Genomic DNA, 16,133 nt, shown 5'->3' with positions numbered 1-16,133 from the left:
CCTCATCTTGGTTCCTACAGGGGCACAAGGGACAGGAAGCAGCCAGCCAGGACTGTAGGGATGAAAAGGCTTAAGTGCAACACATCAAGGGGAGATGAACACGTAACATGAAGCTGGCTGCTTGTCCTCCATTGTCAGTCGTTTCAAATTTATGACTGGCAGGTGAGAGCAGACACTTTCTGCCTTTGGTTTGGTTCCTGACTTTTTAACACGGTTGGTCCAAGTCCTTTGCCTTGATTTCCCCAGGTAAGGGCAAGGGAGGAGAGTAAGAAGAAAAGGGAGTCTGTAGCTTCTGAACTTTACTTTTTAGGGGGGTGTGTGTGGAATTTAGGAATATGTGCGAACACACGGCAAACGTGAATACGCTGGACAAGACAGATGTGCCGGGGGGTGGGGTAGGGTTGGGGGGTGGTGGTCAGGGACCCAAGCCATGTGTGTCCGTCCTCTGACCCCCGAACACCCAAGCACCAGGGGAACCCACCTGGGCGCCGCCAAGTCCTGCGGCTCCATAAGCCTCAGGGTAGATGGGAGGCGTGGGCTGGTGCCGGTGGACTCAGCTCGCCGTGCGGCAGGTCTGGGGTAGCACCGGGCGTGCGGACCCGAGTCGCCCGGCCCCGCCGCCAGCCAGCACGTGCTCGGGGCGACGCTGGCGGGCGCGGGCGGAGGCCCAGGCGGGGCGGGGGCGCGGCCGGGCGGCCACGTGACGGGCGGCGCGGGTATTAAGCGGCGCGGCAGCCGCTCGGAGCCCGAGCTGGTGCTTCGCCCGCGACCCAGCGCCCAGCGTACCGCCCCGAGAGGACCGCGCGAAGGTCACCCCGCGCCCGCCTGCCCGCCGCCCGCGCCTCGCCGGCTCCGCCCGTCCGCCCGCCCGTCCGACCCCGCGCGCCGCGCCGCCGCCCGGACCACCGAGCGCCATGAACCAGATCGAGCCTGGTGTGCAGTACAACTACGTCTACGAGGATGACGAGTACATGATCCAGGAGGAGGAGTGGGACCGCGACCTGCTCCTCGACCCCGCCTGGGAGAAGCAGCAGAGGAAGGTCAGCCAGGGGCGCGTGCTCACCGTCTGCGGGCTCGACCTGCTTGTCCGTGTGTCCCCTTACCCGGGGGCCGCCCGCGAGGGGTCGCCGCCGACCGGGTGGACTAGCGGGAGGGCGCTTGATGGAGGGTTCTGTGGTCCCGTGTCCTCGAAGCCTGGGTGCCCCGAGAGAGGGGAGATAAAGTCCAGGGACGGTCACGGAACCGGGCGTCGTGGGTGCGCGCGCGCATGTGCGTGGGTGCGCGCGTGTGTCACACAAGAGTTACAAAACGAAAAATGTTAAGGGAAGAGCAGTGCGGGCGTTTCAGTTTTAACCCGCGTTAGACCAGAATCTGAAAAGAGTCTCAGGTCGGCTCCTGACCCCTCGAGTCTGTGATCTTCACCAGAGAGTTATTTCCTGCTCCCGTTGTGTTCAGTAACGCCCGCCCTATCCCTCCCCAAATAAAAGAGGTCAAATGCATATCAGCTTCATACCGATTTTCACAGGGCTGCCCCAAAGAAGAACTGGAAATCATTTATTAAATGTTCTAGGGCTTCTTGGAGAGGGATGCTGTATGATCACCAGACGTTCACCCATAAAAGTTATTTCACACTCTATTTATGGTTCGTTGAGGTAAGCACCAGGGACGAGGGAGTCAGCCAGCCCTGAAAGTTCCCTGCTCATCTTCGTTGGCGCTCTCTGGGGGCCCAGTGGAACATTCCACTATTTCAAGGTTTCTTCTTGATCCCCTTGGCTAGAACTCTAGCGACTGCTCACCAGGAGGCTAAATCCCGCCTCCGTTTGACTGGGCGCAGAGCCTGGCCGGGTCAGGGATGCCAGCGCAGACCTGTTCACCCAACCTTCTGATGACAGCGTCCTGGCAGAAGCAAAGTGCCCTCTGCTTTTTCACCCCCTGTTTTTCTTGGGGTGGGGCAAAGTGGGTTTCCCTTCTAAGGGCCTGCTTTTAAGTGGATAACGTCTGTTGACCATATGTGTGCATGGGAATGCTCTGTGTAGCTGCCACAGTGGGTGATTATCTGATAGTGCCTGGTGAATAAGTGTCTGGCTGCAGGAAACACATCCCATACTCCTAACAAACAGAAGCAGAGAGGTCTCATATTTGGATGAATATCAAATAACCATTTTAGAGGGCTTTTTGGTTATTTATAAAATAACCAAATATTTTCAAATCCAGATTTTTCTTTTGTTGTCATTTCTCTGTTAAGATCACTTAATAAATTATTTATTTGAAAGCTCCAGTTTAGCTAGTTTCATTCTCCCTCTGAGTCCCTACCTCCTTGAAAACAGTGGAATGAGAGTAATAAGTGGAAGTTGAGTCAACAGAGGAGAATAAAATTTCAGACCTTCTACAGTTTTTAAAATGACTTATTGTGAGGGAAACAGCTGGCCTGAGGATTATTACTATTTATTATTATTGTGTCATCTGGGCTGATGGATGCATCATCAGTCAGAAAGAAGTTAAATCGTTGCTTTAATTTTTAACAGTGTGTTTCTTTTTAAAAAAGTTTTCCATGGTTTTGATTACTACATTCTTTTCATGGATTTTTTTTAAGTTTTAAGTCTTGCAAAGATTGTTCTTTTTTTCTCATGATAGGTAGTCTGCCCATCATTTTTGAAAGTAATAGTCTAATCACAACAGTTTCTGTTGATTTTTTTTAAATGACAGTACAGGGTGAGTTAATTTTAATTTCCAAAAGCCATATAGACATATGTCATTTGTCATATATACATATATGTATATAATATATATATTTGTATACATAGTTTTTAATTATTTTGCATATAATGTATAATTATATATAATTTTTAATACATTCTATTTGGGGATATAATTTCCTTATTGTAATTTTTTAAAGTTTGGGGTTCCTATGTGAATATATTATTAAAACTGTATAACACTTGAAATATGTTATTGAAAAACAGACATATGTCCTGGTCCTAGTACAGAATAATGCTAAAAAGTGAGAATTAATTTTTTTTTCTCAGGTAGGTTGAGTGCTGTGTTGTGACATTAGGGAAAAACAAAACAGAAGGAAGCTTTCCATTAGGACATGGACCTGAACAGATCCAGAAGATCCTCTATTTTTTGTAGAGAACCCACTCGAGGCAGTGAAATAGTTCTGAGCTGTGAGGTCGCGGCAGCCAGAGCAGTGGCCTCTATTTATGTCCTATGAGCCAAACTGCTGGAACAGGACAAGGATAAAATGCCATTGTTTCTATTGTGGGCTACCTTCTCCACACTTGCCGTTTCAGTGATATGCCGGGTATGAGATCTGTCAACAGATGCTGGTAACACATGATGACGTCTGTAGTGTTATAATGGATGTGGGGCCTAATTATATCCACAGTTCACAGAGCCTCCTGGACTGTGGTAATCCTTGCCCTCTGGCATGGAATTCCTCACTACAGAGGGACTTAGTGAAAGTATACCGCTGTGTGCGTGGGAGGAGAGGTTTCTTTTTTTGTTTTTACATCAATTTTGTCATCTTGACTGTTTTAAAGTGTACAGGTCAGTGGTGTTAAGCACATTCATATCGTGTAGTCAGTCTGCGTAACTCTTTCCTTCTTGCAAAAACCCAGTAAACTCTGTACCCATTGAACAATAATTTTCTATTGCCCCCACCCCTAGCTCCCGGCAACCACCTTTCTGCTTTCTGCCTCTATGAATTAGACCCCTAGGGACCTCCTCCTGGAATCATGCGCTGTTTACCCTTTGGTGTCTGGTTGATTTCACTTAGCATCATGTCTGCTAGGTTCATCCATGTTCTGTCATGTGTCAGAATTTCCTTACTTTCTAAAGCTGAATAATAATTCACTGACTGTATGGACCACATATTTTGGTTACCCATCCATTCATTGATTCACACATGGGTTGCTTCTACCTTTTGGTTATTGTAAATAGTGCTGTGAACATGGGTTTATAAATACCTTTTCTTGACCTTGCTTTCAGTTTTTGTTTTTTTTTTTTTTTTGGATTGTGTACCAAGAAGTGAAATCTCTGGTTCTTGTGGCAATAATTCGCTTTCAGCTTTTTGAGGATGCACCATGCTCTCGCCACAGTTTAGAAGATGTTGAATTTAGCAAGAGTGTATACAGGTGCTTCAGTGTTCTCCCCTGCTGTTTCCAGGGGTATTTGAGAATATTTGTATTCATGTAAATGGGGCTCTCTTCAGTGGACTTTTAAAACTTCTAGATCTTTGGTGCTTAGAAATAAGTTTCTCTTGGAAGCAAAGAGCACATTCAGCCTTTAATTCAACAGTGGCTTAATTGGGAGGTGACTTGTCAGAGCAGCAATGCTGAATATGTGTGCTATCTCCGTGGGCACCGAGTGCTGTCCTTCACCACCCTGCAAGACTAAAACAGGCCTTTTAAGGAAGTGACTGTGTGTTTCGATAATAAAGTCTTCTTCCATCCTTAATCTGTAAGAGCTAGGTGATCAATACACTTATCTGTTAATTGTCAATAAGAGAGTTGTTCACTTATTCCACATTCGGAATTCTGATCATTTCTCATTGTTTCTAAAGAAATTCAGGTTCTGTGTATTCACAGTTTAGATGGACCAGCTCACCGTTCACTTCAGTGCACCGGCTGTCAGTCCTGCCATCAGACTAAAATGTTGCCATGTGGGGTCAGGCGGTGTGGAAGGACACTTGTGTGGGAGTAGCTGCCCACAGGTCCAGATTAAATAGAGAGTTCAGAAACTGCCAGTTGCCCCTTTCCATGTTCTGATGAGCACCTGTTGGCTTAGGATGCAGGTGCGGGCTCTTCTACCCTGCACATTGGAGTACACTCCTGCAGAAATTTTTCCTGGGGAAGAAAAGGAGAGAATCGTTCCAACAAGGTGAATGATGAAACCAAGGGCCTGTGAAGTGTCTCAAATTCATGAGCCCTAGATGGACCTCAACTCCACCTGGTACCCTCTGTTTGGCCATAATTAAGTCATTAAACCTTTAGAGTTGTGTCTCTTCATCTGGAAAATACAAATAAGGGATTCCCTGTCTTTCTTGCCTCATAGTTTTTCAGAATCAAATGGTCAAACTAGTTTCCATCGAAGGGGCTTTGTAGACTGCACAATGATCTGTAAATGTAAATATTATTACTATCCTTATGCAGCCAATAGTTGTTAATTTCATCAAGCAGTGTCGATAGTAATCAGTATTGTGGTTGGACTTTCGAGGGAAGAAGAAACACATTATTTGTTCCTTAGTGATTTGGATGTACTTTTTTGTGTGTGAAGTAAAATGTACAGAGCATAAAGTTTACCATTTTAACCACTTTTAGGTGTACAGTTCAGTGACATTAGTACAGTCACATCTGACCTAGAGGGGTGGGGTGGGGGAGGATGAGAAAGTCACCAAGTGGCCAGACCGGGAGTCGGGCCTCGAGACACTCAGCTCCGTGTTAATGGATGTGCTTGCTGACGTCTCTGCTATTCAAGATGTGTTTGAAGAAGTGTGAAGAAGAGAGGAGCTTAACTGAAGCCAAAGATGCAGAATCAGTCCCAGTGCTCCGTGACAACCTAGAGAAGTGGGATGCAGTGGGAGGTGGGAGGGAGGTTCAGGAGGGAGGGAACATGTGCATACTTACGGCTGATTCATGTTGATGTATGGCAGAAGCCAACCCAATAATTGTAAAGTAATTGTCCTCCAATTAAAAATAAATAGATAAAAAACAAATTCAGAGAGAAAATTACATTGGTAAACTGGGGAACCAGGTTATAGACGACCTGAGATGCCAGGGTGAGTGTGGACTTCGAGCTCCAAGAGTGCTATTGGGAATGCTTTAGCTAGGGGGAGCCACGTTTCCAGTAGTTTATTGTTTGCAGAATAAATGGGAGTCGGTAAGCGCCTGAGGTGGAGGATCCAGGTAGAACTCCTTACGGGGACTATACATTTCAAGTGGTGAGGATTAGAAGCAGTTCTGAGGAAGGCATTGATTTGAGAGAGATCAGGAGGGATTATAAAAAGTATTAAATAACCCCATGTGGTTCCCTGGCAGGCTGTTGTATAAATCCAATTAAGCAGACATGATCTCACCATTAGAGCTCCTGGACTTAAAACTCAAGATAGTGATATTGACAAGTAACAAAACTAACCAGGAGTACCTGCTTCTCCACTAGGAGATGTGTCTGGGCAGAAAGCTGACCGTTCACGGGATGCAGGGGGCCGAGTGCTGAGGGGCCAGTCGTGCATCCAGGTGGCTGTTGCCTAAAGAGAGGGCTGGAGTTTCAGATATCCATTGATGTCGAGAGAGAGTTGATGATGGGCAGGCTTATAAGACAGGATCTTGTAGGATCCCTAAGAGACCTCTGCCCCCAGAGTGGCTGTTGTTCTCAACGTGTCCTTGGTTTGCTATGCAGAGTCACAGGTGCAGTAGCTGTAAGGTGGAGAAATCAGTCTTTTTCTCTTCACCTTCTTTTAGGTACTATGACATGTCCTGGAGTCTGCCCTTCACCCTTCAACCTAATTCACCGAGGAAGAAACTTGAACCCCAAATAAGCTTTTCTGAGAGTGTGGGAGGAGGAATGGAACTCTTAGCTGGGAAACCTAATGAACACAGCTTCAGAAAACTGTCAGAATGCCCTGCAGTCTCTTGCTGCAGCTGGGAGACACCTACAGAGAAGGCGCAGCTCCGGGGTGGGCGGGGGTGCTCCCATGACGAGCAGAGGAGTTGACACGGAATACGTTGGAGGACAGTCAGAACTGTACCACTGTTTCCCTGGGAACGGGACTAGTTCTTCCAGAAAGAACAGAAAGCAAAGATGAGGGGAAATCGCTTGCTAACTACTGTGCTAGACGAATTTCTCAGGCAGGAACATCTCAGACACAAGAGATGGGTCTGTGTTTTACACAAGCACCTGTCTGAGCAATTGCACACACACCTCTCAGTATACCCCCCCACCCACAATTTCCTTGAGCAGAAACTGTCAGTAGAAGATTGTTCCCTTGCAACCTGTACTGAAGAGCAGAATGGAAGTGGAGCAGGAGTGTGGCCATTCGTTCTTTGGCAGCTGTTGATTACAGTCATGCTGGGGACCAGGGTTAGAGCATGGAGTTGGCTCCATCCCAGGCCTTAAGGGGCCTGCAGCATAGTTCAGGAGACAGGGGAGTGAGAAGCACAGAGGAGGGACTGGCTCACAGATGAAGCGGAGAACATTTCCAGAGCCCCTTCTACATGGTTCCTGGTCACGGGGCTTGGAAGCATCTTCCTCGCTGGCACTCAGGTGGGGAACCTGGGAGTTAGCCTCGAGCCCTTCCTCTCTCCCAGCCCCTGTGGAGCCCACCTCCTAAAGTCCCCCAGACCCTGCCCCTTCCTCCACCATGTGCTTGAAGGCCCTTCAGAGTCTCTGGATGGGGGCGGTGGCCTCTGCTTTGTCACCCTTCCACACTCCGTGCTTGTGCTCGGACTCGTCCCCCTGATGCTGCAGGAGTGATCTTTATGAAACACAAGCCTGGTCGTGTATTTCTACTTAAAGCTGCTCCGTGGTTCTTTTTTAAAATTTATTTATTTGGCTGCCTTGGGTCTTAGGAGTGGCACACGGACCTTTGACATGTTTTTTGGGATTTTTCATTGCTGCGCGATGACTCTAGCTGTGGCTTGCAGGCTTCATTGCTCCATGGGAACTTAGTTCACCAGCCAGGGATTGATCCCATGTCCCCTGCGTTGCAAGGCAGATTCTAACCACCGGACCCCCAGGGAAGTCTCCCTCTGCGGTTCTTTATTGCCTCGAGGGAGGCCTTTCAGACCTCTCACAGGGGTTTGGGAGGCCAGGCCATCCTCCGTCTGCTCCTCATCTTACCCCAAGGGTCCTTGGGGTCATCATGTTGTTTTTAGTTCGTCCCTCTGCTTATATCGGAGTCCGGCCTCCTCCTGGTTCTGGGAGCTCTTCCTGCTCAGGCCCCTGCGCTAGAACATGGCTCACTAGATGCTCTCCTGGTCTCTCCCGTGAGCAGATGCTCTTATTTGGTCCCCTGGGCCTACTCAGAGTCTGCACTCACATTTGTGAAGTACAGAAATTATTAGTCATATTTTGGAAAAGAATTTAGTACAGTTATTAATAATTTTTTTTGCAACCTTTGTAACTCCATGAGCTACTGATGTATTAAATCCAACTCACACTAATGTTTAATGCTCCTTAAAGCTGTTTTCTCAAAGCATTTTCTCAAGTTCCACAAATGATGGATTTCTCCGACATAGTTCTTATTCCAAGACTGATCCTAGAAAGAGAAACTGCTTAATGTTTTTTAAAAGTTGCAATTTAGAGATTAAAAAAAAAAAACCATACATGTAGATATATTTAAAATAAAATAAAACCATACATGTAGATATATTTAAATGATAATAAAATGTGTCACCCCATGAATGAACAAAATTCTGATAACCTAGATTTAATTTCACATGACTCTTTTGTCCAGATTGAAAACATCTACCCGTGTAATAAAATTCCAAATTCATTTAGACAGAGAAATATACATTTAAATTTGTTTTTCTGTGTGTAAAACCTGGTAAAACAAGAATTTTTGGAAGACATGCCAGGCTTCACAGTAGCAGAATTAGAAAATAGGGAAGAGATGCATGTGATTCTGCAGAGTGTGTGGACCCTGGAAAAGAATCTGCCTGGGACAGTCTTGGTATAAGCCAAATCCAGGACCACAGAGTTAGCATGCTTTGAGTTGTGTTTGTTTTGGCTAGGGGTTAAATATTAGGCATCATTCCTAGAGATTACTGTATAATGAAAATGGATTCTTCTTAGTGTCTGTTACAACATGAAAAGGCTTGCTATCTTAGTAAAAAAACTATTTTTTTTTAGTAATTGCGAGGGTCAAGTGGACAAGTAGGTGACTATGAGATTGAGGTGGGAAATGACAGCAGCATTTGATATTGAACATATGACTGCATCATATATAGATACTTATAGCTGAGATTGGCAAATCAAGAAATCCTATCTTTTAGAGTCATGAGGGGTCTTTTAAGTTACTTTATCATAGTCGAACAGGATGGGAAGATAATAATTACTTAGGAGATAATCTCATTGCTTTTTATTAGAATTTTAAGATATTTTGTACATATTAGGTTGAACCATAGGAAATTTTTGACACTAACCATTTTGACCTCCCCAAACTGCAGTTTCTTATCGCTCAACCCTATAAAACCACTGTATCACTGCTACTGTCCCACTGTATTCGAGGTACAGCATTTGACCAAGACCATAAAACTGAAATCAGCTTGTTTCTGGTCTTATCTCTAGCGCCTTTGGTATTCAACTGGGAAAATAAGAGGGTGGTTAGGTTTCTGTAGCAGTTAAAATTGAAAGGTTTGGATTGAGGGATTGACAGCCCATGGAAATATCGAAAAGAAAGGTCAAGCCTAGAGATTTACATGCAGGAGTTACCTGCTCAGAGGCCAAGTTCGAAACTGTTAGGAGGGGGAAGTGGAAGATGTACCTGGCAGACGCTGAGGTGAGCTAACATCGAGGGCTCCTGCAGGAAGCAGTAATTACCGAAATGCGGAAGCATTGCTTTTCTGGATGAAAACATGCATTTATTGGATGACTTGGAACCACTCAAACTGTCGAAATGTCTTTGCTTTCCTTCCTGGAGAAATCTCACCTTGGTGTTTTGTTGGAACTTTGCCAGTCCATCTGAATCTGGCATTTGAGTTGGTTTAGTTGCTAGAACAGAAACCCAGGGACTTGGCACCGTGGAATGGGAGCTCTTTTAGCTCATGAGATAAGTTATGGTTTCCAAAGGAAGTGAAAAGCTGTAAGAAACTATTTGTGGTGTGTGCTCAAGTCTGTGACAAAATCCTTCTGCAACTGGAGTGGCCAAGGCGGGGCCTTCTTGAGGAAGACTTTGTTGCAAATCTGTAAGGATTATTAAGAGAAGTAGTTTCATGACTGAAAAGAATTAGTTTCATCTTAACATACCAAATGTAGCATTCAACCACAAGGTAGATTTCTCTTTTCTGTTTTTGTTTATTATTATTATTTGGTTGCACCATACAGCATGTGGGATTTAGTTCCCCAACTAGGGATTGAACCCACGCACCCTGAATTGGAAGCTCAGAGTTTTAACCAGTGGACTGCCAGGGAAGTCCCTAATATTCCCTTTGATTTTTCCTTTCACCCTTAGGTTACCTAGAAATGTGTTATTGAATTTCCAGTGACCTGGGAATTTTCTGGAGGGCTTTTTGTTTCTGATTTCTAACTTAATTCTATTGTGGTCTGAGATACTTTGTAAGACTTAAATCCTTTTAAATTTATTGAGAGTTGTTTCATGGCTCTGAATATGATATATCTTGCTGGTCATGCTGGTTCTTTATAATCCCCAAGTCTCATTTGAGTGATTCAAAGTGCCCATAATAGAAACCTGCATACACAGTGGGTTTTGTTATAGGAGAGAAAGACTGAGCTCTGGGAGTCTTGACTGCCAAGGAAGTCCCAACTTTTTCTGTTTTATTGTTTATAAAATTTTAAAATGAGATGAATGGTGGTCCTCATTCCGGTGTTTTGTTTCAAGTTTTTTTTTTAATCTTGTTTATATTTGTTTTTTCAGTATAACAATAAAAGAAAAATATTCCAATAAGACAGTAAAAATGATCTTTTAAAATATGGACTTTTTGCTAGTGGATTAAAAAAAGAGGGGAAGGGGACTTGGCACATGGTTCCTGGTATTCCAAGCTATTCACTGTTATAGGGCAAAGCAGCTCTTTACAGAGAATTTCCAGGCAGTGTTTTAACCATACATATTATTTTATTCCAATGTCATGGCAGTCTTAAGAGATGAGTATTGTGATTCTTACTTTTCCATTAGGGAGATTAAGTAACCCACCTACGGGTGGTTGAGGGTGGAGAAGTGGTAGCTAGGAAATATACACAGAATTTTGTCTGTATTACAAAGATATATTTCACAATCAAAATTTTATAAAATACAGAGGTGCTAATTATTTTATTGTGTATTTTGATCTGCAAGTGGCAGAGCTGAATTTTGTATCCAGGTGACTTAACTCCAGAGGAGGTGCTTTTATTTTTATTTTTAAAAGATTTACCTTGTTGAAGTTTGGTTGATTTACAATATTGTGTTAATTTCTGCTGTATAGCAAAGTGATTCAGTTATATGCATATATTCTTTTTCATATTCTTTTCCATTATAGTTTCTTACAGGATATTGAATATAGTTTTCTATGCTATACAGTCGGACCTTGTTGTTTATCCATTATATATTGGACTGAACCAAAATATGGGTTGATAAGAGAATTCATTCAGGTTTTCTCATAGCATCTTATGCAAAAACTCTAATGAACTTTTTGGTCAACCCCAAATATAATAGTTTGCATCTGCTAAACCCAGATTCCCAATGCATCGCTCCCCCAAACCCCCGTTTAAAAGGGGGTGTGTGTCTGGATTTTTAATTTCTGAGGGGGACTATCTGATGAGAATGAGAAGACTAAATCTGAGACATGGAAGATATTGTCCTTCCAAGATTTTCCCATAGTCAGGCTCTAGCAATCACTCCGTCCCACAGAAATGCCAGAGGAGGAGCACAGGGGCCACAGGGAAGCCAACTGCATCTTTCAAATGGAGGCTTATTGGACATGCCACTAAGGGCACATCTTTGGAATTAACCACTGGTCTGTCTGACACAGTTCCAAAAAGAAACTGGAGTTCAGGATGCCTAAGTAATTGAGTCAGTTCCCTTTTGGAATGAGAAAAGGAGACTTCCAGAGGCAAGAGTGTAGATTAGAGCCATCTTCCTGCAGACACGATGTCTTAGTGGACAAGGATGCTCGCCAAGACTCGGGCTCCATAGACATTTGGCCAGTGGCAGTGCCAAGGACTCCCTTCACTTTACATTGAAAATATCCTGCCTTTCTTTTATTTATTTTTAACTTATAGAAAATTTCAAGCATACACAGAAGCAAAGAGAACATATAGTGAATCCCTCTGAACCCTACGGGCAAGTTTCACAAATAAACGATGCCCGGCTCTTCCCCCAACCTCAGCTTTATTGAGGTGTCATTGAGAAGTGAAAAATTGTATATATTTATTATGCCACATGTTTTGATAAATGTGTACATTGTGAAGTAATTACCAGGGATGTGCAATCCTAAAAGGAAAAAAAAGTTATGTTCAACAGATGCTTTATTCTTTAAACAAAATTGTGAAGCAAAACTGCCAAGTGAGCCAATTGTTACCTTCCCTGTTTTGAAAGTTCTGGCTCCTCCCCCAGACCCAGGCTTCCTGCTACCTGCTTTTGACCATCCAGGCCTCTTCCCTGCTCTGCTTGGACACCTCTCCTAACCCCTAGCTCCCCTGATAATTTCTCACAGGGTTATGATTATGTTATGATTGTCTGATTTTTAGGCAAGACCTGCCTTTCCAAGGATCATCAATTTTTTTTTAACTTTTCTTTTTTGGCTGCATTGGGTCTGGTTGCTGTGCACAGGCTTTCCCTAGTTGTGAGAAGTGGGGGCTCCACTCTAGTTGTGGTGTGCAGACTTTTCATGGCAGTGACTTCTCTTGTTGCAGAGAGCACAGGTTCTAAGGCACAAAGGTTTCAGTAGTTGTAGCACGCAGGCTTAGTTGCCTCACAGCATGTGGAATCTTCTTGGACCAGAGATCAAACCATTGGTAGGTGGATTCTTAACCACTGGACCACCAGGAGTGTCCAGGGGATCATCAATATTTTAACAGTGACCTTTCTAAGACAATAATGCTATTGTCTTATTCCTAGTTCCAAGAAGAACCCTAATGGTGAATTTCAGGCTCGGAAGGGGAAGAGAACAAAATTGTGCCAAGAAACCTCTATTGGCAGAGGCAAAGTCTTTTAACATCCTGTAAACGTGGTGGATGGGTTCACGTAGTTTGTGGCCCCATGTGAGAAGGCAGTACTGGAAGGCTATTTCTCTTCTCTTGCTGCAAACTGATCAGATGCATTGATCCCATAGCCTCCTTCAGGTTTATTGGTTTGACTCCTGTGACCATTGCTTTTACTGCTCTGAGTGGGGAGCTTGAATTTGAGACACGAGGTGGGAACAGTGTCTGAAGATGCTGAATTTGATACCTCGGCATCTTTATTTCCTCCACCACCCCCAGAAGAGAGCCAGAGGAAGGAGTCGAACAGACATGTAACATGTCTTTGGGGAAAGATTATTTTTAGGGGCAGTCTTGCCAAGACTGCTTCCGGAGATTTTATTTAGACATAGGTCAGGTCCTCACCTGCTTAGGTATGTGAATTTCTAGGGGAGGCCTGGAAGGGATAGGGACTATCTGCGTGTAGCAGTTCCAGGCCACCTCCTTCCTTGCAAAGATTCATTTTGTTTGTTTCCCACCTTTATTGAGATGTAATAGACATTTAACACTGTGCTAGTTGAAGGCATATAGAATGATGCCCATCTCTCAGATTTTCAGTTCTTTATGAAAGGAAATGAGGAACAGGGGGAGATTGATCCCAGAGGTCGGGTGACCCCCTCATCTAGGTTTTCCCGAGACAACCTCAGCTGTGGCTCTAGTAACTATAAATAGTGTCACCTTTGACCCTCAGAGATGGTCCAGCTTAGACTTCAAATTCTGTGGTCACTCTGGTCAGAGGAGATACACAAGGCCATTTCAGAGAAGGTTACGATAATATTGAGGCCCAAATAATTTGTATATTGGACAATAATGTCTTTTCTGAAAGTTCTGGCCTATTTCTGAAGTTGAAAAAATGCGAATATTAGTGAAATGAGAGTTCTAAAACTTCGACAGATTTAAATATCACAGCCCAGTAATTTCTGAGTCTTCTAACTCATGAATCCTTTGGAAGACCAAGCCTTGCAGCCAGCGGTGGGAGTGAGCCCTATGTCTGAGCAGTACGGGCCCACTGACCTTACTGGAGGCCTCCCGTGGGCCAGGTTTCCCTCTGAGATCCGCATCACCGTTGTCATTTTGGTAGTTTGTATACCGTCTGTGTAGTCTTGTAAGTAGTATTTATGCTCATACCTCAGATAGTTTGATAAAAATATGTGCTAGACTTTAAGGGTGCTGATTTTGCACGTCTAGAAAATTAAGATTTTCTTTACCAGCGGCTCAGGGTAAAGAGGTCGCCTGCCAATGCAGGAGACATGGGTTTAATCCCTGATCCCTGATTCAAGCAACTAAGCCCATGCTCCAAAGCTATTGAGCTTGTGCTCTGGGGCCTGGGAGCCGCAACTACTGAGCCTCTGGGCTGCAGCTTCTGAAGCCCATGCACCCTGGAGCCTGTGACCCACGACAAGAGACACCACAGCAATGAGAAGCTCACACATCGCAACTAGAGAGAAGCCCCCACTTGCAGCAACTAGAGGAAGCCCATGCACAGTAAAAAATAAATAATAAAAGTAAATAAAAATCCTAAAGTGCTAGTCGCTCAGTCGTGTCCAACTCTTTGCAACCCCATAGACTGTAGCCCACAAGGCTACTCTGTCCATGGAATTCTCCAGGCAAGAATACTAGAGTGGGTAGCTGTTCCCTTCTGCAGGGGATCTTCCTGACCCAGGAATCAAACCCAGGTCTCCTGCATTGCAGGTGGATTCTTGACCACCTGAGCCACCAGAGAAGCCCCCAAAATCTGAGTGAAACATTATTAAAATATCTGGACCTATTTCCAAGGTCAGATCTCTAAGTTTGTTTTTATGACAGCTTAAGTCTTTTTCTTAAAAAAAATTATACATATCTTTAGAGACTTGAAAGTCTGATAGTAAAGTGGTAATATGTATATTTAATGTGGGATAAAATTATGTTTAATGTGAAATTGTCCCTTCTGTGATGAGACAGAGGCAGAGTAGTCGCCGTGGGAGTCCTTTAAGGACTTGGTCAGGAAGCAGGGAAATTGCTGTCAGAAATACCTGGGGGGTGACCGTGGGTCTATTGCTGTCACTGGTGTCTGGGTAACTAGATACTAAGGACTCCAAAGGATTTCTCTTCCATGGCCCTTGGACTTGGACAGTGTGTGCCTTCTCCACGGGGCATTTTTTGTTGTTGGAGTATAGTTGATTTGCAGTGTTGTGTTAGCTTCAGGAATATAGCAAAGTGAATCGGTTATACATATACATATGTCCATTCTTGTTTTTTTAAAGATTCTTTTCCCATATAGGCCATTACAGAGTGTTGAGTAGAATTCTCTGTGCTATGCAGTAGATTCTTATCACTTATCTATTTTATATCACATTTTAAAATGTGATACTGAACTAGGGATTTCTACTGTGAAACTTACCCCCCCCCCAAAAAAAAGCCTTGAAGAAGCACTTTATCAAGTGATTAACTTCAGATATTTAGACTTGCTAGAGTATGTCCAGTGTAAGTCGCTTTCCTTTTTCAGGTAGGATGACGAAGGCTGAGGAAAGTAAAGCTAGTTAGCGTAATTACAGCTAACCAGAGAAGGGCAGAGAATCTAACCTAACAGATTGTATAGGCTTTCCTAAACTACTTTTTGGAGATACATTTTCAAATAATTGCCCAAGTCATATGTCTTTATTACAGAAAATATGGAGGAGAAAATTCTTATAGTCACACCATAGAGAAAACTAGTGTTAACATTTTGTCATGTTGCCTGCTAGATGACTTGAGGCCATAGTTGAAAAGCATATATTTATGTTTTATACTGTAATATATATTGTCTTTTCATGGCTTAGAATATGAAGACTTTTGAACACTTTGCCCTCAGCATGAGCCCTAGGGAAGAACTTCTTGATGGAGGAAGTGCCAGCCTGGTTCCCTCCAGTGGCAGGAGCTTTGGAAATGCCCAGCTTCCCTGTTTCGTAGCCCTTCTGCTTTCCAGAGCTTTCCTTGTATGTAGTGCAAACCTGTGGATGGAGCTGACTGGGGACTGTTACCCACTTAGAACCGTGCTAGGGTTCAAACCACCAGCACAAAGCATGTGGCGTATTCCAGAGAGCCATTTCCTTCAAAATAAGCACTTTTAATTTTTCTGTGTAGGCAACCATTTATTTGGGTCCCTGAAAATAGTAACAGTATGGTGAACTTGAATTAAAGTATATTTATTTTGCTGTCTGGGTAGAACAAGCTGCTTCCCCAGTTGCCGGGATGGTCTGGGAGGGGGGCATGGGGAGGGGGAG

General features: G+C 44.1%; 1 protein-coding gene across 1 annotated transcript in view; it reads left to right on the top strand.

Moving 5' to 3' along the window:
* The window catches only part of ACTN2 (actinin alpha 2), a 77,567-nt gene continuing 62,142 nt past the window's right edge, over positions 709-16,133 (top strand). The window contains exon 1 of the mRNA XM_018042499.1: positions 709-1,040. Coding sequence (XP_017897988.1) covers positions 915-1,040 — 126 coding nt within the window. The 5' untranslated portion in view covers positions 709-914. The remainder of the gene's footprint in view (positions 1,041-16,133) is intronic.

The sequence above is a fragment of the Capra hircus genome, chromosome 28 (genome assembly GCF_001704415.2).
Source record: "Capra hircus breed San Clemente chromosome 28, ASM170441v1, whole genome shotgun sequence".
NCBI lineage: Eukaryota > Metazoa > Chordata > Mammalia > Artiodactyla > Bovidae > Capra > Capra hircus.
This window is presented reverse-complemented; position numbering and strand designations above follow the sequence as displayed.